The sequence below is a fragment of the Manacus vitellinus genome, unplaced genomic scaffold (assembly GCF_001715985.3).
Source record: "Manacus vitellinus isolate BGI_N305 unplaced genomic scaffold, ASM171598v3 scaffold_3_pilon, whole genome shotgun sequence".
NCBI lineage: Eukaryota > Metazoa > Chordata > Aves > Passeriformes > Pipridae > Manacus > Manacus vitellinus.
The window spans coordinates 44,255,254-44,278,426 of NW_021940535.1; the positions used below are offsets into that span (position 1 = coordinate 44,255,254).

A 23,173-nucleotide genomic window follows, 5' to 3' on the forward strand; every position below is an offset into this window, starting at 1 on the left:
CAAAGTTTACTGATCAAACTGAATTATTTGGGTTCTAAAAGTATGGAGTGTCTGAGAAGGAATGAAGAAGACTAGCAAGACAATGTGCAGTAAAGTATCAGATGGAATTCATTACAGATAAATGTAAACTAAGACACATGAAAAATGTACCCTAACATTTCAAACAAAATAATGCTATTTCCAGCATAATATAATAATGCTGTTTTCATTAATAAATCAGCTTCAATGCTCAATAGCAGTCAAAAAAAAAATCAAAATATTAGAAAATATTAGGAAGAGAATAGAGAACAAAACAAAGATCATTATACTACTGTGCAGATCCATGGTTTGCCCTCATCTTGAATACTGGGTGCAGTTGTGGTCCTCCACACCTCAAAACATGGTAGAACTGGAAAAGGTTCAGAGAAGGGCAACAAAGATGATCAAAGGTATAGAACTTACATACAGGGAACAAATAAGCAAACTAGGACTCTTCCATCTAGAAAAAGAGATGATGAAGGGAAAATAAGACAGCTGTAAAATCTCAAGTGGCATGCAGAGAGGAAGGAGGATTGATCGTTCACTGTTTGCTCTAATACAAAAATTACAGGACATCAAACGATACTAGAAGCCAGCAGGATCAAAATAAACAGAAGAAGATTCTTCCCAATCTTCATTATTCAGTGAAGCTGTAGAACTCCTTGCTACACAATGCTTTTGGCAAACCTCTGTATGCTTTCAAGTAGACTGTATACATTTATGGAAGAGAAATTCATTAAGGACTGCTAATAGCATCTGGTTCAGGAAGTCCTGAAGGCTGAAATGGATGGAACCTATCAGAGTATTTACATATTATGAATAACATGTAATATCAACACAGCATTATTTTACTCTTTTACTCTTCCCTATGCATTCTCTTAGATGCTGTCAAAGACAACTACTGGGCTGGAAGTACTTTCATCAACAGCCACATAATGTTCTGATCTTAAAAAAATAGTGACATTATAATTTTATAACAGCCAAACGTGTGGCTTGTTGCAGGAAAGGAATTACCACCTCAGTTTGGATATGAGGGCATACGGCTTTTCAAGCAGAAGGTTCAAAGCTCAGATCCTGAAAATGATTCATAATAGAGGAAAAAAGGCACACTGACTCTTGCCCAGTAACTTATTTGTCCTTTTCGAACCTTTATGATATGCATGAGAGGATGTACAGAAATCAAAAACTTATTTTATGAAGAATCATACCGTTTCCTAGAATGAATGTATTTGACTTTTGAACTTTAGAAGTACTCTCTGGATATAGTTTCTGGATTTATAGTTTAGGGTGCATAACTTCCCTGCAGGTCGGACTGGAAGCCTAAAGGGTCTTCAAGGCAAACTCACCGTTCTGTGCCAGTTCTTCCAGAAGTCCACTCCACTCCTCCCGGAACAGGTTGGCGCCGGTCAAGCTGCCGTCCCCCCCGATCACACAGAGATTAGTGATCCCCCTCTGCACCAGGTTGTAGGCTGCCTGCAGGCGGCCCTCATGGGTACGGAAGGACTTGCAGCGGGCACTGCCAATAACTGTACCTCCCTAGGAAAAGGAAGTACAGCAGTTTTAGTTTATAGTCTAGTATGTTACTGTATATTTTTAAGATGGATTAACGATGAATGTTGTGGCATAACATCCATCTTTAATTCTGAGTAAAAAGTGATGATGAACAAAGAATTAACAAACCTGTGGGAATTTATGTTCTCGAGAATAGATACACAGGGGAAAAATGAAAAAAACACTAAAAACTTACTGATAAACAGCTACTCCAGAAGGAAAATGTTAAATGATTTGGGATTAATTTCAGTAGCATTACAATAAATGGGCTAATTGTTACTTATATGTAATGACATTAGTGAGAGTAATATACTAACTAGTTAAATATTTAGATGAATTTGCCTTAGTGTGACATTTTCCCCCAATATCATGAAATATATTACAGTAAGAGAAAAAATACATTCCTAAAATTCAAAATTAGCATTTATCGTCATTCCACTGAATTACAGAAAGAACTGCCTTTAATGCCTTATAGATCAGACTAGTGCTAAATTTTCCGATTTACAATTATCTGCTGTGTTTATTAATATGATTTAAAGAACTTCCTTCAGAAATGGTAGTTATTATTTTCAAAAATGACTGAAGTGCCCTGTCACTTCACAAAATTCCTGGGCATCTTGCTGAACACACTGTTTACACATCTTCTGTGTTTATGTTGTTCAGTCACTCAAGAAGTTTAATTTTTGCCTTATTTATTGTCACACTAAAAAGTAATATCAATTAAGACTGTAAAACTTTTTCTTTCCTGCAAACAAATCTGGAGATGGTTAGCTCACTTTTGCATAAACATTTCCTTTACTTTAACTTATAATAAATCAGTCATGCCAATCTAAATTTGAGCTTCAAATCTGCAGACATTGTACTGATATGATCTGCCCTATCAATATATGATTCAGCTTTCAAGCCAGTCTTAGGCACTAATTTGCCATCTATGTTGCACAGCTGCCAGTGGGAGAAAAAAAAATGGAATAGAAGCAGTTCAGCTTTCTCCAGACAAAAAATTAGATGTATACAAAATGAAGATGTTCTTAAAAAGAAATCAGGACTAAAAAACACATCTAAACTAGGTATTTTCAAACTTAGAAAAAACATAGGTCTAAGTGGAAAAGAAATTATATATTTGAAACGATGTACTACTTGTTCTGATTAAACAGAAATATATGTTGGGCTGATAAACCTTTCCAGTCAAAACAACTAAACACATTCTGGAAGGTACATCCTCAGCTTCACTGCTGGTCTGTTGAATTACTATCCATCAAGCTCAGATGTTTTTGTTAATACTATCTATCCTATATACATGTACAGGATATGCCTAAATCCTGCTCCTGCCTATACTCCTGTGTGGCTCAGCCAGGGTAACTCAATTTTCTCTTAACCATAAGATGCACCTGGAAGATGCTCTTGGTCATATTGTTCAGATTTAGGACTCAATGACCCTTATGGGTCCCTTTCAACTTGATATTTACAGATTCTGCAAGATAGACATGGGGGAAAAAAAAAAAAAAAAGGAAAAAAACCAACACAGTGGACAAAATATCTCACAGTATTCCAGGGCACTGGTTTAAAAAAAAAAAAAAGTCTCTGCTAACTCTTTTATGTTTATTAGCTTTACAGAAAGCTCCAAAGAAACCCACGCTTCACCTGGAGGTAGTTTTCAGAAAGCCTGGCAAGCAGTAAGGCCTCTTCGCCAAACATAGCACCTGCTCTGGAAGAGGTAACAACATTACCATGCTGAGCAAAAGCTGAGGAGATCCAAAAGGCCACACTGCAGAAACGTTGTAATAAAAATGTACAAAGTCACTGGTGTTACCTGAGCTCTGCAGAACTGCACTGTAATTACATCCATTACTGTAATTCCAAATCCACTTACACAGAAAGCCAACAGGGTTTCGTAAGAAAATATTTGCCTTACAAAACACAATTGTTTCATGTTTTGGCCCTATAACGCCTTTTTTATTAAATATAGACTTCTCAATATGGCTTTAGGAGGCTAATGACATGTGATGTTGAAAATCTAGGACAAAGGTTTTCAAGATTATTTCTGTGCACCAAATACAAGACCACACCGAGATCTTTAGAGTATCAGACATCCATACTGTAGAAATCAGGCTCTACTGAAAGTGGTACATGCTGGCCACTCAGTCATCAGAGTTCAAATACATAATTACAGTGGTTGGCTGGGTCTAAAATGTTGACTCTTTTGTTTAAATAAAGAAGGGTTTGTGTCCCACTCCCACCCCTTAACACTTACCACTTGCAGGATACTTGAAACGCTTTCCCATGAAACTTCTACAATATTATCACCTCCATCAACCATTCCCTGGTAACCCTGAAAGAGAAGTATTTCAGAAATCTGACTTAAAAATGGCATAAAATTTCCACTGCAGTAATACTCACCTTGTGAATTTCAATGCAACTTTAAGTAATTAAAAACACTGAATAAAAAAAATACTCAATTTAAATGAAACAACATTCAAGCAGGTATCACTGCTTTTTTTTAATGGGGGAAAAAGGCAAAGCAAACCCCCTTCCTAAAAGACCAGTTCCAAAGACAACCTGAAGATAAGGTAATACTTTACACAGATTAAACAGCTATTAAACTAGAATGTCAATGTGTTACTCTTTTCTTAGGAATAAATAGTAACTTTAAAAAAAAAAAACTACAAAGAATTTTGAAACACATTATAAAATACATTTCTTAAAAACAGAACCTCAGCCTGAGGTTGTGATCTTAGGAATCTACCTTTGTAACACATTGTATATTTTTCCCCCCAAGTTGGTATAAGCAAAACAAAATAAAGAGTAATAACCAAAATTTTTTCATAAAAGAAATCAAGTCACATAATCTTTTTTTTTTGAGGGAGTTCCATAATAAATAAAGAAATTTAAGAGAAGAAATTACAATTTTTAGTGACACATTTAAGAAATTCTTAATATCTTAACTTAAATGGTCTTCAGAAACCACTGCATGCTGTACTATGGAAAGAACTACACATATTAGAAAGAAGGAAACCTATCCAGCGTGCAGCTGAAGGATTTTGTCATACCTGTCTACATAAATACTAGCAGAATGACAATTGTAGAGTCTTTTCCACTAGGTGATATTGTGAACACTGATTTAGAAAAAAAAAAAAAATAAGAAAACATAGCAAAGTTCTAACCTGGAAAATCCTAATTGACAGAGACACCAGAATAAAACTGAAATTACCATTTAGTTTCTAACATTTATTTAAATCCAAGGAGAAAAATACTCTAGGTTAAAGAAAGAAACAAAAAAACACTAAACAAAAATAACCATGACAATGTTTTATGTCTCCACTTTTAGATATTCCCCATGCCAAGGAACAACTAGTTACCATTTTTTTAATATGCAGTTTTTGCAAAACTGTACATATTTAGCTTTAGGGTTCTCAGAAAAAAAAATCAGGTAGAACTAGAAAAAGAAGGGAGTTCAGAAGACAGCAAAGCTGACATTATAAATTAGAGACATATACTTTGGCATGATTCAGAGTATATGCAGATTTTATTCAGTAAGCAGTGAAATGTACTAAGCCTACAGAGGCTTAAAAAGCCATATACATCATATGAATACTATGTCAAACTTTGAGTCCTTACTATCAGGAGAGGGTAAAAATATAAAGATAACCTGGGCATAGTAAAAGTACAAGTTACTCAAATTAAGCTTTCTAGGATTCTAGTACAGATTCCAAGCGGAAAGCAGAAAAGTTACTGCTCAGTGAGACTTGACTGATTAACTTACATATAAGATGATCAAGTAAGAGCAAGGAAACATCCAGATGGAAAACTACCTGTCTCTAATTTCTATCATCCAACAGACCTTTTCAGTATTATGTACCCTCTCCAGCTAACTTTGACATGTGTCTAATGCATACACATTGGATGGCTTGGGTTGGAAGGGACCTTAAAAATCTTCTTGTTACAATGCTCAGGGGCCCATCCAACCTGGCCTTGAACACTTCCAGGGATGAGGCATCCACAGCTTCCCTGGGCAACCTGTGGCAGTGACTCACCACTCTCACAGCAAAGAATTTCTTCCTATATCTAACCTAAATTTCCCCACTTTCAGTTTGAACGTATTACTCCTTTTTCTATCACTATGGCTCTTGATGAAGCATCTCTCTCCAGTCTCCTTGTAGGCCCCTACATACAGGACATACTGTCCTGGATGCTCATGTATACACAGTGACTTGAAGCTAAGACATTATCAACACAATTTCTTCAAAATTAGGGCAAGTTGGAAAAGGAATAATGCTTAATCTACACATCAACTTAAAAAAAAAAATTCTTTCTCAGATAAAGTGCAAAGATCTTCAGAAATAATTACTGAATATGCTGAGTTGGAAGGGACTCACTAGGATTGAGTCTGATTCCTGGCCCTGCACAGGACCAAGAGTCACACCGTGTCCCTGAGGGTATTGCTAAAATGCTTCTTGAACCCTGTCAGGCTTAGTGCTGTGACTGCTCCCCTGGGGAGCCTGTTGCAGCACCCAACTACCCTCTGGGTGAAAAAGCTCTTTGTAATACCCAACCTAAACCTCCCCTGACACGACTTCATGCCATTCCCTCGGGTTCTGTCACTGGTCACCACAGAGAAGAAACACTACAGTGGCTCCATTGAGCTTGATGAAGGCTCATAAATTCCTAGAGTTCACTCATCACAGCTTTGCTAGTTTCCCTTTTTTAAAAGCAAAGAATCCAACGTTCCTTATATCATTCATTAACAGAGTGAAAGCTGTTCCAATTGGTATTGCTATTGACAACTACAACAACACAAAGATCCATAAGCAACAAAACCTGAAAGAGTAGTGTGGTGGTGTACCTTAACTCAGTTCGTAACACCGACTCTAGTAAGCTGAACCACAAGCTAACTTGAGAGGAAAAATAAAAGACATGCACCCCAGAAACTGCAATATAGAGTAAATATATACATAATGCATATCACGAGACTCATGGATTAAAATCCTCAATTAACATATTACTGAATCTAAAACATAGAAAAAAGCCAAGGGGTGAACTACTATTGAGAACTGTCCATAAGATTTGAAACATCTTATAGTTAGGCTAAGGAGGAGCTATGACCAATTCCTGTAACGTGCATCTTTAAAGTAGAAAGAATTCATGCATTTTGATCAGGAATCCATATCTGTGTAGACAACTGAGAACTGGGGATGCATTAACAATTCCTCCCCTTACAAGGTAAGGATGGGGAGCCTTTGGAATCCTGATCTATTTGAACTGTTATATTAGCTTTTCCTAATTCAGTTGTTTGCTGAGGAGTATCTGTAAGCTACCTCTGAACAATGTAGTTAGAATTTCCATGTTGTTTTCCATGCTATTAACAGATACAACCTATAGAATTAAAACAGCTTTCAAGAAAATCTAAAGAGAAAAAAAAAGATGACTAATTATAATTAAAGTATTAATAACGATCATGATTCCATTTATCGCTTTAGTTATTTAAACACTGATGGAGGCCGGACAATCCATTTTAAAGGTGGAATTTAACTTGAATTAGGTTAAGAAATAGTTCAACACTGTTACAGTTATACAGTTACTGAAAGTTACTGGTAGATGTGAATACAGACCTTAATAAAAAGAGGGTGGGAATCTGTCAATTTACACTAAAAACAAAAAATAAATCCTTACCTAGATGCTAAAAATAGCAGCTTGGGTACTAAGATACTAAACTAGGGGGCAAGAATGGAAAAAATAAATTGTCGAAAGTACAGAAAACAGTATCTGAAGATGTGCCCCACTTTATGTTTTGTCCTTCCTTTACCCAAAATCTGAACATTCAGAGATGAACATGAGGAAATCTCTGTGGGTCAAATGTTCACCGGGTACATACATACACACTGCAACTCCTGGAGAGAGTAGCAGGGACAGCAAACCTTGCTTCCAGTCTACACTCTCAAGACAAGAACTTTTGAAAAACAAGCCACCTTCTGATATGTTACATGTGAGACATTTGGGGCTTTAAGTTATTTGAGTTTACTTACTGAGATTTTTAAGCTACTGCTTGACAACGTAAAATACCAGTGTCACTGAGTGCACAGACCACCACATAAAAGACATGAAGTTTTCCTCACAGAAATCCGTGACTGCCGTACCATTGCATTTCCAATGCTGGCCTCTGGAGAAAAAGACTCTTAAGCAAGATGAAGAATCTAAAAGCTCCATAGCTTAGTAGTAAGAGCACGCATCCAGTGGGAACTATGTGCTTCAATCCTGGAAAAAGGGCAGGTTATTTGTAAAAATATTTAAGACCTCAGTTTCTAAAACGAGTTGCCAGAAATGAGAGGTATCACTTTTTCTTTCCATTCTCAATTAAAAACAACAACAACAAAAAACCCCCAAACTGACTTTAATACTTTTGATTAGTGAAAAAAAAAAAGTCAACTAGCCTCCTAGAGCAGCCTGGAACTCTACACATACTTCCATCTCCTAGATTTTCATAGCATGAGTGAAATTAAACCATGAGTATTCAGATTTTACTTCAGACTGGGGCAGATTTTAGAAACAATGTGATGCTAGTCAAGAAGGGTGACTACAGACTGTTTATATACTAAAATTAAATACTTTAAGATGATAAGATGTATAACACATGAACGTATGGCAACTGGATAGAGTAAGCATTTCTTCCACAAATTAACAGCAAAATTTTGAAATGTGTTAATTTTAATTAATTAAGATTTTTAAAAAAACACCTTAATTCACTGTATTTTATAGCTATAAATTTACAGGGTTTTATATTAATTATATGAATGGTATATAACAAATTATATTTTTATATAAATTATTTTAAACCCTAATTTTTACGTAAGTTGGTTTGGGTTTTTTTTTTTCCTTTTGGGAATTGAAGTATGTCCAAATAGCCCATGAATTCCAATACATAATGTTTCTTTCTTTAGGCTTTAGTAAAACCAACTTAAAAAAGGCTACCAAATGACATATCTAAATCATTATCAATTTTTATTTATCTTGGTACTGTCTCATCACGAAATGAAGCAAAATGGAATTAGAAAACTGAAGGAAAACAGAGTTATTGTTTTACTTAAATAAGGAGCTAGTTTTGGCCACACCTGTAGAAGACAGTTGGTTTTACAGAGTGTATGATGACTCTACAGCAAAGTAAGCTTGAAAAGTCTGAGACCTTTAACTGAATTTCTGGATCCAAATAAGAAAACTTTTTTCTCCTTTTGGATATTGTCACTTCAGGTTTTCCTTCACTTTTTCAGAGCAACTTCAATACAACTATCACTTTCCCCTGACCTATGTGTGCTTAGTTAAAATGTGTACTCAAAATGTAGGGTAAAAATATACTATTCTCTTTGCTTAACACACTCGTCTGCATTCGATAAACTGTAATTTAGAAGAAACATCTTAATGAAAGTATTACATAACTTCAAGTATACACAAAAATACATCTCTGAATACATCATTCAAAGGCTTATAACAGGGAACAATAGTGACAAGTCTCACTTTAAGATTTTTACCTTCTACTACACTTGTCACCTCATCTGTTTCCTATTCCAAAGGTGTGAAATTAAACAGCTGTTTCATTTCCAAGCTTGTAGCTGTGTTTCTCTGAAGTACTTGGATGTATTGTGAAAGAAAACTGACTTCATATTTCAATTACCACAAAGTCAGAGAAGAATAAAGCTTAGCATTGGGTACTTCCCAAAATGTAGAACTGAATGGACTAATCTAGAAGCAAAGATCTTTTTCAGAGCCCATACTTACAGTGAAATGTGCATTTTTGTCCCAGACCACAATGTTACATTGAAGATGGAATGACAATATATAATGGTAACTCAAAACTCCCAACACTGACTTGATTTTTACAATTGCTTTTCATTCAGAAATATCTGTGACTTCACTCTGGCAAGCTCTAACACTTCAGAGAGGAACATCATAACTATTTTGCTAAGTTCAGAAAAAACAAATATTCAAATTTCTCTAGAAATTTATCATTGAATACACTCTGTGATACAAAAAAATTTTTAAAAGTTGAAAAGAGGTGGTAATTCTTGAGTCAAACCTAATTTAAAATAAATTAAAATCCAAGTTCTGGCCTAAAGATGGTCAAAAACCCCTCCTTACTTCCAGACAAGTATCTGACCCACTTCAGATGCAAAACAGCTGAACACTGAGGGAATTCCAGAGATTGGCCATGTAATTAGCACACACTAAATGTTCAGAGCAACTTAGTGTAGCACTGTAGTACAAAAGAATTTTGGAGCACAGTCCTCTGCTTATTTGCATTTCAATATACTTTGCATCTCATTAGTAAATGAGCCATAGGAATAAGCAGACATGGAAAAAAATGGGTAAGTAGCTACTTTTAAAAGATAAATTGTATATCTGGCATGCACAAAACTAAAACCAAAGTATTTTCCTATCACTTCTATGAATTCTAGTACTCCTTATTTTTATATTAAACATTAAAATTACAGTTTACTAGGAATATTGTCTATCAAGTTTTCCCCCATATCAACTTTTTATTATGATTTGTAGTAATCTCAAACTACTAAGGATTTGTACAGGAATTCCAGTGGGAACAGAATGACTTCTTACTAAATATATTTACAGCAAATTATATAAAAACTGAAAGCATCCTTTATAGAGAACTCTAACATAGTCTTCCAGTAAAACATACACATAAGTATTACCTACACATTTACATTAAACTTGTCTCATGATTTTTTCGTATCACATAATTGTTACAGAAGTAACAACCTTTACACACACATAGTCACAAGCTTCAACCAAAAAATTCTGATGTCTGGACACACCACTAATGGTCAGGTTTTTGATGGTTTTTTCGTTTGGTTGGTTTTTTGTTGGTTGACTTTTTTTAGTAACAACTTTCCACCTATTAGCCAGGACAGATGGCATCAGCCTGACAGTACTCTTGATCAAAACCAAGTTGTACAGTCTGTGAAATGAGGGTGATGACACATCCTCATCATACACTGGGAAAATAGACTGGGGAAAGGCAAAGGTTAAAAATCAGTAGTTCAACCGGGTTTAGGGAAGTATTTATAAAGTACAATAAATGGGGTCAAACGTCTAACAAGTGCACAGATACACAGCTCACTGCTGGGTGACAACCATCTCTGGTTTTCTCAGTATTTTCAAGCTTCTGGTAGCACATAAAGAATTCCATACATTTAAAAAATTACTTTTAAATTACATATTTTCAGAACACCTTGTGAAAAGTAAATTTCCACAAAAATAAAAAATACTAAATAAAACATATGATGAAAGGGGATGGCATCTACATTTTTTTAATTTATACTAATCTCCATGATGTTTCCACAAAAACTCAAGTGCAGTCAGAGGACAAAGTACAGAATGAATAAAACAAAAACTAACCTCATAAACAAAATAGACTTTGGCTTTTACATAGATTCCCATGCGTACTACTGCGCGCACAGCAGCATTCATACCTGCGAAGAAAAAGCAAAAACACTGTTATAGGTCATCCAATATTTTCTGTATGCTACAAATATTGTCTTAAAAATAAAGGTAACATTAATTCTTTCCTAGAGAAAATGACCAGCATCTATTAAAACAGAAATTTGCCTAATGACAGTGCAATCAGCCCATGAGCACGAAGGGTTCAGACCTAGTCTTTGTTGCAATAATTATGTGGATGCCAGTATGTGTGTTAATCAGAGATTAAATTGCTGCTGACTGTAAAACAGCATTGTAAAAGTAACAGCTACTAAATAAGAAGGCAAATTAATTTCACAATAATGATTAGTTTTCTATCTGAAATGCAAAACATTCAGCTAGTTAAAACTTAGCTTCTTGAAATGAGAAATTATACTGTAACAGTTCTTTTTTCTGAGATTTCCAAAGTAACACAGGTGTTATATACATACAATATTTTGCTGGGAACAGAGTCAAAGTTGACCTGGACAGATGCTCATTTAAAAAGACAGAAATAGCAGTAAATTAACATAAAAAATGCAACATAGACTCATTTGATAGAAAGTGTCTAAATGCTACTTTGCTTCCAGAATTGCAAGCTGAAGTTGTAATTCCCTGCTCACAGACATCTGACAATTCTACTCCTGTAAATCTTCCATTAAAGTCCCATGGTCAAACACTTAACCTCACGAGCAACACTGGAAGTTCCACTGGTGCCCCTGCATGGGTGAAATGAATTTCTGTTATAACCCGTCCCTTCCGATACTGCATTACCTTACCCATTATCCAGGAACTTTTGAAAAGTAATAAATTAATTGCTTCCATACAACTATAACAGACACAAGAGATTATGCAGAGCATGAAGACAGAAAGAAACAGCCTTGGCACATCAGTTGAAAAGGGATTCAAGACACATGACAATGCAAAGCACTGGGCACCAATTCTCCAAATCTGATGCACTAAATATAACAAAATAGCAAAGTAGCAGGTCAGCTCTGATGTTCCATATAGACGTTAAGTGTTCACTTCTCTGGAAATAAAAAAGCCGGTAACTAGAATATATAAACCCACAACACAGCAAGCCACAAAGTATCCTATAGTATCTACCATTAGTAGAAAAAATACTGAGCTGTAAGTCATCCTGTCTAAATAAAGAATGAGGCTGAGGTTTTCTCTAAGATTAATTCCTCAAGAACACACGGGGAAGTCCCTGAAGGTAACCAATATGAAACTAAAAACGTTAACTTTGCCAAAATCAAAAAGTTGCTTTTGCTGTTTCTGTAATGTCACTTCAACTTAAGATAAGAGCTACAAGTAATACAAGTGTTTTTAAATCAATTCTGTATTAGGAAATAGCAGCAAGAATTCTTTCAGCCAGAGTCAGCCTTGCGGCAGAGCTGGAAAAAGTTCTCAAATGCCAAGGCAGCTAAAAGCACAGCTTTAGACGAAGAACTGGATGATGCCAAAGGAAAGTAGAGAATCTCATCTGACAGCCTGTACTGAAAAGAAAGTTAGCATGTTAAATCTCAGATGAAACAGATCCACTACGCAGGGCAAAGTTATCTCCTCAGGGAAACAGTTTTCATAACAAAATTAATACCCCCACCCCCTTCACACACCATGTCCCCTGAAAAATGGAGACAAAGACCTTTAACTTGACCAGACTGACAGTCCACCACAGCACTGCCATTTTCCACAAACAGGGAAGACGTCAGCACAAAGTACTCCTTTCACCAAAGCCACAGCTTGCTTCTATTAGTGCACATGTTGTGTGGGAGGCTTTTTTGTTGTCATTGCTTGGCAGGGAAATTTTTTTGGAGTTTGGCTTTTTGGGTTTTTTTTGGAGGAGGGTTGCTGTTGTTTCGTTTGTTTTGTTTATGGAGGGTTTATATATATATATATATATATACATATATATATATATATATAAAATATATATATTATGTATTTTTATATATGTACCTATATGTACCTATATGTACCTATATGTATTTGCTACATATATATTCATAATACAGCCACATACTTTCTTAGTGAATACCTTCCAGTTTCCATGTTTCTGGAATGAAAAAATGGGTAAAATTCACAATTTACCTGCTGCAAGAAAGGGCAAAAGCCCAGGGAAAAAAAGCCCCACAGATTACTGACAGAAAGCATCTTCCCAGTACCACCACTGTAACATTTTAAGTTTATACAACATACATTTTATTATTATTTGGTGATGGTAGGTTCCTAAGCAAGTGGCTTAGATTTCAGAATGGCTGAAGACTAAAGCATGTCATAATTTGATACCTACAAAATACAGTTAACACATTGAAGCTTTAGCTTGCTACAGTTTGGCTGCCTAAATCTAAATACACTGGTTGCAGTAATTCAAGTCTGAAAATACACAAAATTTCATAAAGCCTCTGCAGAACTTGTCTAATAAAATGTTGCCATATTTGATTATTTGTGGAGTCTTACAACAGTATTTATGAATTACCATAATAACTATGAAATGTAATTATATGTTTATTACTCAAAAAGAGGTTTACTGAGTTAACCATGGATTTAGTCCTGAATAATAAATGCAGCCTGATAAACATACAGGATTAGAATAGCAGCTTCAAAAGAAAGCCACGAGTAAAACCAGTATGGTTTTTTTATAACATAAGAATTATTTAAAATCTTTCTGAATTACCACTTGTTTGTGCATTGAAGCCTTGGAAAGAGGAAAAGATTCATTTTGCTCTTTTGGATTCAGCAAAGATTAAGTAAACTGTAACTACTTACAGGGCTTTACATAACATCTGAATAACTTAAAAATTGATAATTTACTGTCTTTGATATTGCCTATTCAATTGTCTTTAAAAAAAAGAAGAGTTAGTTTTCATAGCAGGGTTACAAACAGTACTGCAGAAGTCCTTACATTATCTCTGCCTCCAAAAGAGCATTCCTCTCCTGTGCCTAAATCCTGCTCCACGTACATATGCACCACTACAACAGAGGAGGTTCTGCACTATTTTGTGTTTAAGCCCAGCTTGCCCCACTTTAGTCAGCTAGACATGCCTTTAAATAAATAACTGTAATACAAACCATACAAAAGAAAAATCAAAACTATGCATCTTGGACAAGCATCAAGAAATACTTAAGTACCACCAATTTTAAAGATAAACATTGGCTTTAACACAGGCTTAATGACTTAGCACATATGTTTATTCAGCACCCTGAATAAAGATTCAGACTTACAAGACTATATAGCAAAAAACACCAAGGAAAATGTCTAAACATTATCCAAAAAAAGGCTTTATTCAAATATGTAAATGGCTATGTCAGTAAGCATGTAAGAGCCTATAATCATCAAAAGAAAAGCAGTCAAGTACAAGAACTGAACAAAGCCTGAAGAAAACAATTTGGGTTTGTTCTATTTACTTTTAATTACATCACAGATTTTATTGCATATAATGACATGACATCACAGATTTTATTGCATATAATGACATGACATCACAGATTTTATTGCATATAATCACAGTAATTATTCTAGACACCTGAAGAAAATACTATACAATTTTTCTGAACAGTAACGCTGTATTAGATCAGAACATTCTACTGCACAAACATATACAACAGCAAAACATCTAGACAACACATATTTATTTCCTTCTTAAAAACTAAAATAAAAATCTTAAGAGACCAGTTTCAATCACAGAATCCACTAATTACAGTAGCAGTTCCTCAGAAATATTAAATACATTGAAATAGTTACACTCATTCATTAATAACTACATTTCTAATTTTACACCCAAATACTATTTATAACATTGTATCTTTGGACACATACAAATGGATTTCATATATATGTCTATATGCATGCACTATTCTTAGCTGGGTGCCTTTGGGGGGGCCAGAATTCAAAAATTCCTTGTGAATATGTTCAAATCACCTAAGTGTTAATAAACAAAACTCTGTAATTTGGACAACATAAGAGGAGTGGGGGTTGTTTGTTTGGGTTTGTTTGTTTCTGCCTTAAAAAACCCCAAAAACTTATTTATTTTATTGTACTAGTTCAGTGGCCTATGATGAAAAAAGACATTTTGCCACTGGGATAAGATCAGTACATCTGTGCTACCACGTTAAATATGTCTCATCATGTTCCTCGGAAGCCTGTAATGCTTCAAGAGCAGAAATATGTAGGTCTTTGCTTCCACAGTCATGGTCTGTGGTACTCCAAAAGTCCAGAATCCAAGAGGCTATAGGGTTCTTTTTAAGCTTTTCTAAACCCAGTATTTGCTGAGTGAGTTGAGCTTTTTTATTTTTTCAGTGGCAAGATTTCTTCTTCCAATCTAAGTTACCAGGACAAGAGCCATACACCTACACCACTATACTAAATATGCCTTGAAATGTTGGGAACCCTGTAATGTTTCAAACGTTACTGCAGCAGGATGGGCTATGATATTCCCGACCATTATGTCCCTCACTTATGCTGTCTTCCACAACACTGAATCTTTTGAGCTTATCTCAAAAATAACATGGTCATATTCAAAGACAATAATCCAGAGCCAGTAAACTGGGCAGCAGCTCAGCAGCCACACACACATCCTTCCCCAGCAGTGCACAATCACCTTCATCCAGCAGCTCCCGGATGACTCTTCCTGTTGTGAAGCTGTACCTACCACAGTCCCAGAATAAGCAGCTGTTTGGAGGTTGTGGAACATAAGTGACCTACGGTGGCCAAAATTGTCTGTGGCAGCCACTGGTAACCCACATGAAGTACAAGCAGTGTACTTCATGACCTGAAGCAGACCATGGCCAGAAAATCCCACAAAGGGAAAACAAAAGTGAGACTTAAAACCCATCTACTAAACCACTTTTCTGAGCTGCAACCACTACAATTTAGAAATAGCCCAGAAAACCAACCCAATATTTATAGAGAATCAATTGTCAAAACTTCTTTTGCCTCTCGAGGCACTCATGATTATGGTGGGAAGTATTTTAGTTCACAATTTAACAGCTGGCAAGCTAAAGTGATGGACTATCAAGTTTAGTACTTATGCACATTAGGTGTACAAAATACCAATCTTTTTTCACTGATAAATTAACTCCACCAAACAAAAGAACAATGACTAAACCATAAGAGTCCTGGTATAACACATATACATTCTATAGTCTTTAATATTCTACAGGTAGAAAAAGGAAAAAAAAAAAAAACTTTCAGAAAATAGTACAAATGGGGGGAAGTAATTGAAAACTTAACAAGCCCTACAAATAGAATGGCTTGTGTAATTTACATAATGCTACTTCTAAATTATTAAGAAGTACAATAACAGCAAAGGTAGTAACTTCTATTTTAAAATAATTTCATGTATATTTTAATCTGCACTAAGATTTACAGCCCAATCTAAATCATGGCACCTATTGATATGAAGATTATGTGTTTACTGCAACAATAATGGGTATTTTTTCCACTCAACTGTTTGTGAGTTTAGTTTGGATTATAGATACTCTGATTTCTAGTGTCTAACAAGTCCAAAACAAAACAGGAGACTGGAACTCGTTTTTAATATTAAAACTTTTTTGCCTACTTCAGAGTTAGTAGCTTTGCTTCACCTACATTTTGCTTGAACATACTATTTTCAAACATCAGTAATAGCAGTATATTTCCTTCTACATTATACTTCAGGACTTCACCTCTCTCACAGGTTTACACTCTGTCCTACAGAGGACAAATGACCTTGACAGGGCATGACTCATTCTGTCCCTTGTTTAACTCCTAATCTAGTCTGCAAACTGACTTGAGGTTGCATATTTTAGACATCTATGCTGTTACCAAGATAGGTAGGTTACACAGGGTTATGGACCTCAACTGTGCTGTGTGATTCAGCAGAAATTATCAAGTTCCAAAATGTTAGGGTTTTTATTTCCTTGTTCTTCTAAGTTAGGACAACAATGCTGCCGACAAACCAGCTTGGAAGGCACCCAGTGTACTTTGTTTGGTCTTTGTGACAACCCCACTCCTCAGACAGCAACTTTCCCAGCCTGTTACTTTGGAACTCTCCCTGTAAATATGCTTCAGTGGCAATCTGCCAGATAATAAAGTCTAGATGTGGATTGTGCGAGTCCTTTAAATGCCTTAATTCACATAGTGGCAAGTGCAGATTACTTTATAAAAGGAGATGCATCTGCTGCTGCATTATATAATCTCCAGCCACACGGAAGCAAGTTGAAGGGCTCAGCCTCTTGCTGAACATGCTACTGCTGCTTGAGGCAGTGCCCTGCCACACTTTTAAATTAAAATGGCGATTTGGTGACCAGATCATTAAGACAGAGATGCCCCGATTCCCAGTCCCTCCTAGAATCATTTAGCAGCGGAATTGATGTCACTGAGAGCAAACCGAGCATAAAACTTGAACAAGTGTAACCCCACCCAGGGGCAAAAAAGAAGCCTTTTAAACGCATCAATTTCCTTTTCCTCCAGAACTGCAACGTTCTCCTCTCCGATGGCACCAAATCCCTTTCATCCCGATTAGAGTTTCGGATAATCCCAGGTAAACCCGGGGGCTCCCCGTTATTCTGCGGGCAGGGGGAGGGAGGATGCTTCTCCCAGCCCAGATGACGCAAAGAGGCGGAATCTGCAGCGACTCGCAGCGGATCACGTACACACCGGCGGTGGGAGGGAGCGCGGAGACACTGGTCCATGCGAGCTACCGCCACATGGACGCACCGTGGAGCGAGGGGAAAAGGAGAGGAGACGAGAGGAGAGGCTGCTGCTGCCGCCGGGGCAGCCGAGCAGGATTCCCTGCCCGGGGCTGCGGGCTGGTCCCGACACCTCGTGTAAAAGCTGGCGAGAGACTGGTCACTAAACCACCGAGCCCGAGCAGAAAGGAGACCCCCACCCACCATTCTCTTCACAAATGCGGATGAGTGCCGCTTTTTCTCTTAAGAGAAAGTAGTTTCGAGATACTCCCGGGGAAAAAAAAAAGTAAAATAACCATAATTTAAGGGAAGGAGCTAAAAACAATCATCACTGAACAATTCTCCTGGCACACGCAGAGCAAGAGTCCTCTGGAATCGCACGGCGCATTTCCCGTTTGAAACTTTAATTAACTGAAACTTCGAACTATTAAGGAGGTTTTCTGGTAGAAAAGGGGAAACGAAAGAGTAGAAAAACCTAAATTTTTGACTAGGTATATTGCGATGAAGCCTGTTTTCTTGCCCTTCCCTCTCAATGTCTGTAGGTCTTTTGTTCGCCCTGTCCTGTAGTAGCTACGACTCCCTCTACGCTGAAGAGATTTAAGGAGGTGAGACTCCTTACATACTCCTAAGAGGGGCAGAGTAAACTGCCATCTGAGCGTTCTAAACCACGGGTAGGCACATAGACGTGTTCCTGGTGCCAGAAGGAAGCGAAAAGCAGATGAGGCGAGGGCTGGCAGAGCCCCAGCAGCGCAGCCTCCCTCCCACCCGCCGTGCAGAGCGGCACGACCTCCTCCTCCCCCGCTCGCATCAGCCATCCCTCCTCACCCTCCTCTCCCCACCACCTCCCGAGGGGACGAGACATCTTGGTGGTAAAAGTTACTGCAGTGTTTCTACCCTCTCCCCTGCCTAGGCGGGCTGAGAGGAAACGTGACGAGACAGCGAGGGAGGAGGAATGGTTGAGGGGATGTTTGCAGCTCAGGCACCCAGGCCGCACAGAATTATTACTTATCTTTTAAATGCTCTTAGTAGGAGAGCCGGCTCGAAGGCCAGCAGGGTGAGAGGAAGCCGAGAAGCACGGCAATCCCGCGTGGCGCACTCCCGGAGCCCTCTCTCCACTCCATGTGCTGCACTGTGGGTTCCCGCCGCCAGCCCCGGGGCAGCCCACGCTGCGACGGCACCCCCGGCCTCCCGCACGGGCGTCCTGCCAGCCGGGGAGGCCCTTCCTTCCTTCCTGTCCCCCTCACACCGCCCCCGAGGGGCTCCTCATCCTCTCCTTCCACTGCCCCACTCCCCGCCATGCCGCAGCTCGCGCCCGCGTTCTCGCGCTTCCCACCTCATCCCCCCCTCACCCGGAGCGCGCGGTGTGAGCCGCTACCGTTGGGCATCGCCGGCCGCTGGTCCAGCACCCCGATGGCCTTCCGCGTGCGCCCGAGAAGGTTGCTCTGAAGAACTTTGGGCTGGTGAATGATACAACTCGGCGCTTGCAGGGGCGGGCGAGGCAGAGGCGCGGTGGCTGAGGGAGCCCCTGGCCCGCGGGGTCGGGCCGCCGCTCACGCTGCGACCGGGCGCTGCGGGCTCTGCGGGGAAGAGACTGAGCGGCGCCCGCGCTAGGTGTGGCAGTACCGATAAGTGTACCTCCGCAGAAGAACTGCGGGTGAGCGAGCGGGCTTGTGTAAAATATGCTCGGGAAAAAAAAAAAAAAAAAAAAAAAAAAAAAAAAAAAAAAAAAAAAGAAAGAAAAGCGAGCAGAGCCTTGGAGCGGAGCAACAGCCCGGCAGCTGGCCTCCGCGCACCGCCCCCCGCCAGTGCCCCCGGCGCCGCTCCTCCCGCCGCGCGCTGACAGCGCCGCGCGGCCCGACCTCTGCCGCGGCTTGCGCGAGCGGCGGTGATTGACGGCCCGGCGCGCCATGAGCGGCCGAGCTGCGGCCTCGAGGCGTGGGCGGGGCGTGGGCCGGGTGGCGTTCGAGGGCGCGGGCAGGTGGAGGGGGCGGCGGCGGCGCCTCGCGAGGCGGGGGTGGCAGCGCCGCCTATCCTCCCTCCTTCTCTCCCCTTCCCTGCCCCCCGGCGCCTCAGGTGGGGGCGATGCGGGAACATGACTGGCGCCTCAACAGGGCTGCAGCGCGGGGGAGGGAGCTGTTTCGGCCGGAGTTGGCTCATCCTGCCCGCAGTAGCGGCTGAGGAGCGCCGGTGTCCCCGCCCGCCCGCGGGAACCCTGGGCAGCCCCTTCGGCGGGAGCGCCCCGGCGGTCGCGGCCGTGCTGGGGCTGCCGTCAGCGCAGGTTCCGGGGGGAAATCCGCCTCCAGCGTGTCGGCTCCTCGACTCCTGAAGCCTCTGAGGCGGCTCTGCCTCCTCCGCACGCCTGCTCGGAAGCCTCCGGCGGGGAGCACGGAGCGCGGCTCCCACTGGGAATGCACAATAGGCAGAGAGTCGATCCTCCTGGCGTCTGGCAAGGGGCCGTATCACAGGGCCCGGCCCTCGGCAGGCAGGGAAACTCACTGGTCCGGAGCTCTGCTCATTCTCTTTTTATTTCTCATCCCTCCTCAGGTGTGTCTCCCTGCTGAGGCATCTCACTTCTGCCGTAATAGAAGTTCAGGAGCCAGTAGGAAAAGGAATTTATTTCAGTGAGTGTTTACAGCTTAGAGACTGAGGCTAAGAGAGCAACAGGCAAAGCACTTGGGAGAAATTACTCTTAAGTAGGAATCCCAGTCTTTCTGCCTTCCTTGTTCTCCCATTGGGCACTGGTTGCATTTCTTGGGAAGTGCTTAATACTCCTAGAACAGTGCTCTCTTAAACTCACTGTATTGCAACACCTCACTAGGGTACAACAGAATAATTCTGTTAATCATAGCAGTGTGTATGGTCAGAGAAACAGTTTGAGCCCCCAGTTTTGGTAATTTAAGCAAATAAAGCTACCTTATCCTGTATACAGTTCTTTGTGGCACTTAGCGTAAGTAAAAGTATTTGCAGAATCGGGCTAAGTTACTTGCCAAAAATCATAAAGCAGTTTAGGGAGAGAGTCTGGAACTGCATCAAAATGGTGACTCAAGTTTTATATTTTAATTGCTGTAATAATTATTGGTTTTATTCGACATCTTCATCACATCATAGACAACTCACATTGTAAAAATACACGTGCTCATCCTGTCTTCTTTCCCACAGACCAATGTGGCAGTACAGTCATTTGAGTACTTTGAGTCAAAATTACTCAATAAATGTTTGAAGAAGCCATATCTACAAATTGACGTCTACACCTAAAGTGTGGGCAGCTCACGTTTGCAAACCTACAGAGATTAAAATGAGTGTGATTTGACAACAGAAAAGACTATTGCCAAATCGTTTGCATATCATGAACAATAGTGATTTTGCAGGGAATTTACTGTAACCTTTCCTGAGTCTGAAGAGAACTCTGAGTCACAGATTATAAGGAAGGTGAACTTTTGTTATAGAAGTATGTAAATATCCATGGAGTCACACTGTGTTCGAAGGGTTCTTGTTTGAGTTGAAGTCATGTTAGTTTCCTGGAGAGTAAGTCTACAAAAGCTAAATTAAGGCCTTTGGGTGATCTGGGGCTTGATCCAAACCTGTAAAATCAATAGGAATGTCTTTTGCTAATAGAACTTATTATGACTACTTTAAGGTCATTGACCAATGACCATTGTCATCTCAGCAGCACTTGGAGGAAGATTTTTATTTCTTCTGTTTGGTTTGGTGCAGATATTTCACCATTTTTTAAAGTTGGCTATTTGCATCAGCCAAAGCATTCACACTTTATCTGGAAGTAGACTTGTCCCTCTTGCTTCCAAATACAGCCTTCATGCTTATTTTCCAAAAGTATTTTTTTTCTCCAATTGCTTAATGGTACATCATAAACTTAAAAGTGATGTATTTTATCACCGTTGTATAACTAGGAATCTACCTCTGATTTCACTGTCTTCATCATTTATTACAGCTGCTCCTTGTTCTTCAGCAGAGCTCTTGGGGAATAATTGTGTTTTGGCTGTGTCAGGTCATTAAAGAAGAGGTGGGAGGAGAGGAAAGGATATGGAACTGTTTGTTCCCGAGGCTGTCTTAACATACATAAATATCTAGCAGCAATACAATTGCCTATAATCTTAAAAGGAGTGACTGCCTGGCTTAAGTGTTGAAGATTGTTGGGGAAAACAGTCTTACTTTGCCTTGTGGGTTATCCTTGCAATGGAGCTAGGTACACATGTATAAATCATGCTGACACTAAGAGAATAGGCTCTTTCGAGATATGCAAACTGATAAAAAGAAACTGTGTATCTGAATAAAACCTCAGCAGGTAATTTGCATGCTACATTAGGTGCTATAATTGTCCCATTACTGTAACACTAAATAGAATCGGTTTACATGGAGTAGGGAGGGGGCCCCTGTGTTTTGACTGTTCTCTGATACTGCCCATTGCAGGTGCTCTGATGTATCCTTTTCCCATTGCCTGTTTGTTCCCTGTGCCATATAGATAAAGTCTATCTGCCTATCTTTGAATCTTATCACTAACTAAAAAATCCTGATTGACCCTTTAAAATACTTTGGATTGCTACCCACCTCCACTTACTGTGCCAGCATCATTACACGTGTTGCCTTTGAACTGTGAAACTGTAATACCACTACTACATTTGGCACAGCATTTTCCATTGCAATTAGGTTAAACTGGGAAGAACAAGTTATGCCCACAGAAAATGAGATTATTGCAGGAATAATAGGGCTGAATGAATGAATTTCCAGCCAACTGAAACTAGCTGTTTTCTACAGCTAGACCTTTCTTGCATGTGTGGATTCTCTGGCATCTGGTGATACATAAGCCCACACTTCCAGGTTTGTCTGAGGCACTTAGAGGAACTGTCTCTTCTGCCCAGCTGTTGTTTTTTTCATGACACTTGTGAATCATAACGACAAATAACTTCTGTATATTCAACTTTTTAATATTATTAAAAACCAGGCAGAGAACAAAAAATGAGATGGAAGGATTTACAGAAATCCTGGCATTTTAAAATTTAACAGGTTGGTTATAGAATGCACAGATCAGCATGAAAAGAAGGAACGAATAAGTCATTGAGCTATCATTTCTGGGCAGATGGTGACAGTGATTTCCTTAAGAGAGCTGACTGCTTTCTTCCATAATGCTCCCATACTCCTCGTGCTACAATATTCCCTGGCTGTACATGTCATCTAGAGAGGATGTTTTATGTTTTTTTCAGTGAGGGTTGATAAAACATCACTATATTCATCATGAAGGAAAATCATATATTGAACATGAGGTACAACCTTTTCTTGAACGTCAAACGGCTGTTGCTTTGAATTTGCTGTACCTGACTCTGCAGTTGACAGTTTAGGTACAAATCTAAGGCACTGAGTAAATTCCCACTGAAATAAAATTACAAGATTTTTTAATGGTACTTGAATGGCCTTCTGTAATTGAAAAGCACAAATGTAATTGCTATGTTTACTT

The 23,173-nt window shown here is 39.2% G+C and overlaps 1 protein-coding gene across 4 annotated transcripts in view; it reads right to left on the reverse strand.

The window, feature by feature from the left end:
• PFKP (phosphofructokinase, platelet) overlaps window positions 1-11,040 on the reverse strand; it is a 36,502-nt gene extending 25,462 nt beyond the window's left edge. For all 4 annotated transcript variants that reach the window (XM_018075386.1, XM_018075383.1, XM_018075385.1 and 1 more), the window contains exons 1-3: window positions 10,969-11,040; window positions 3,821-3,898; window positions 1,365-1,554 (exon numbers count right to left, since the gene is read on the reverse strand). In XM_018075386.1, the coding sequence (XP_017930875.1) occupies window positions 1,365-1,554; window positions 3,821-3,898; window positions 10,969-11,040 (340 nt within the window). The remainder of the gene's footprint in view (window positions 1-1,364; window positions 1,555-3,820; window positions 3,899-10,968) is intronic.
• Between the last annotated feature and the right edge of the window lie 12,133 nt (window positions 11,041-23,173).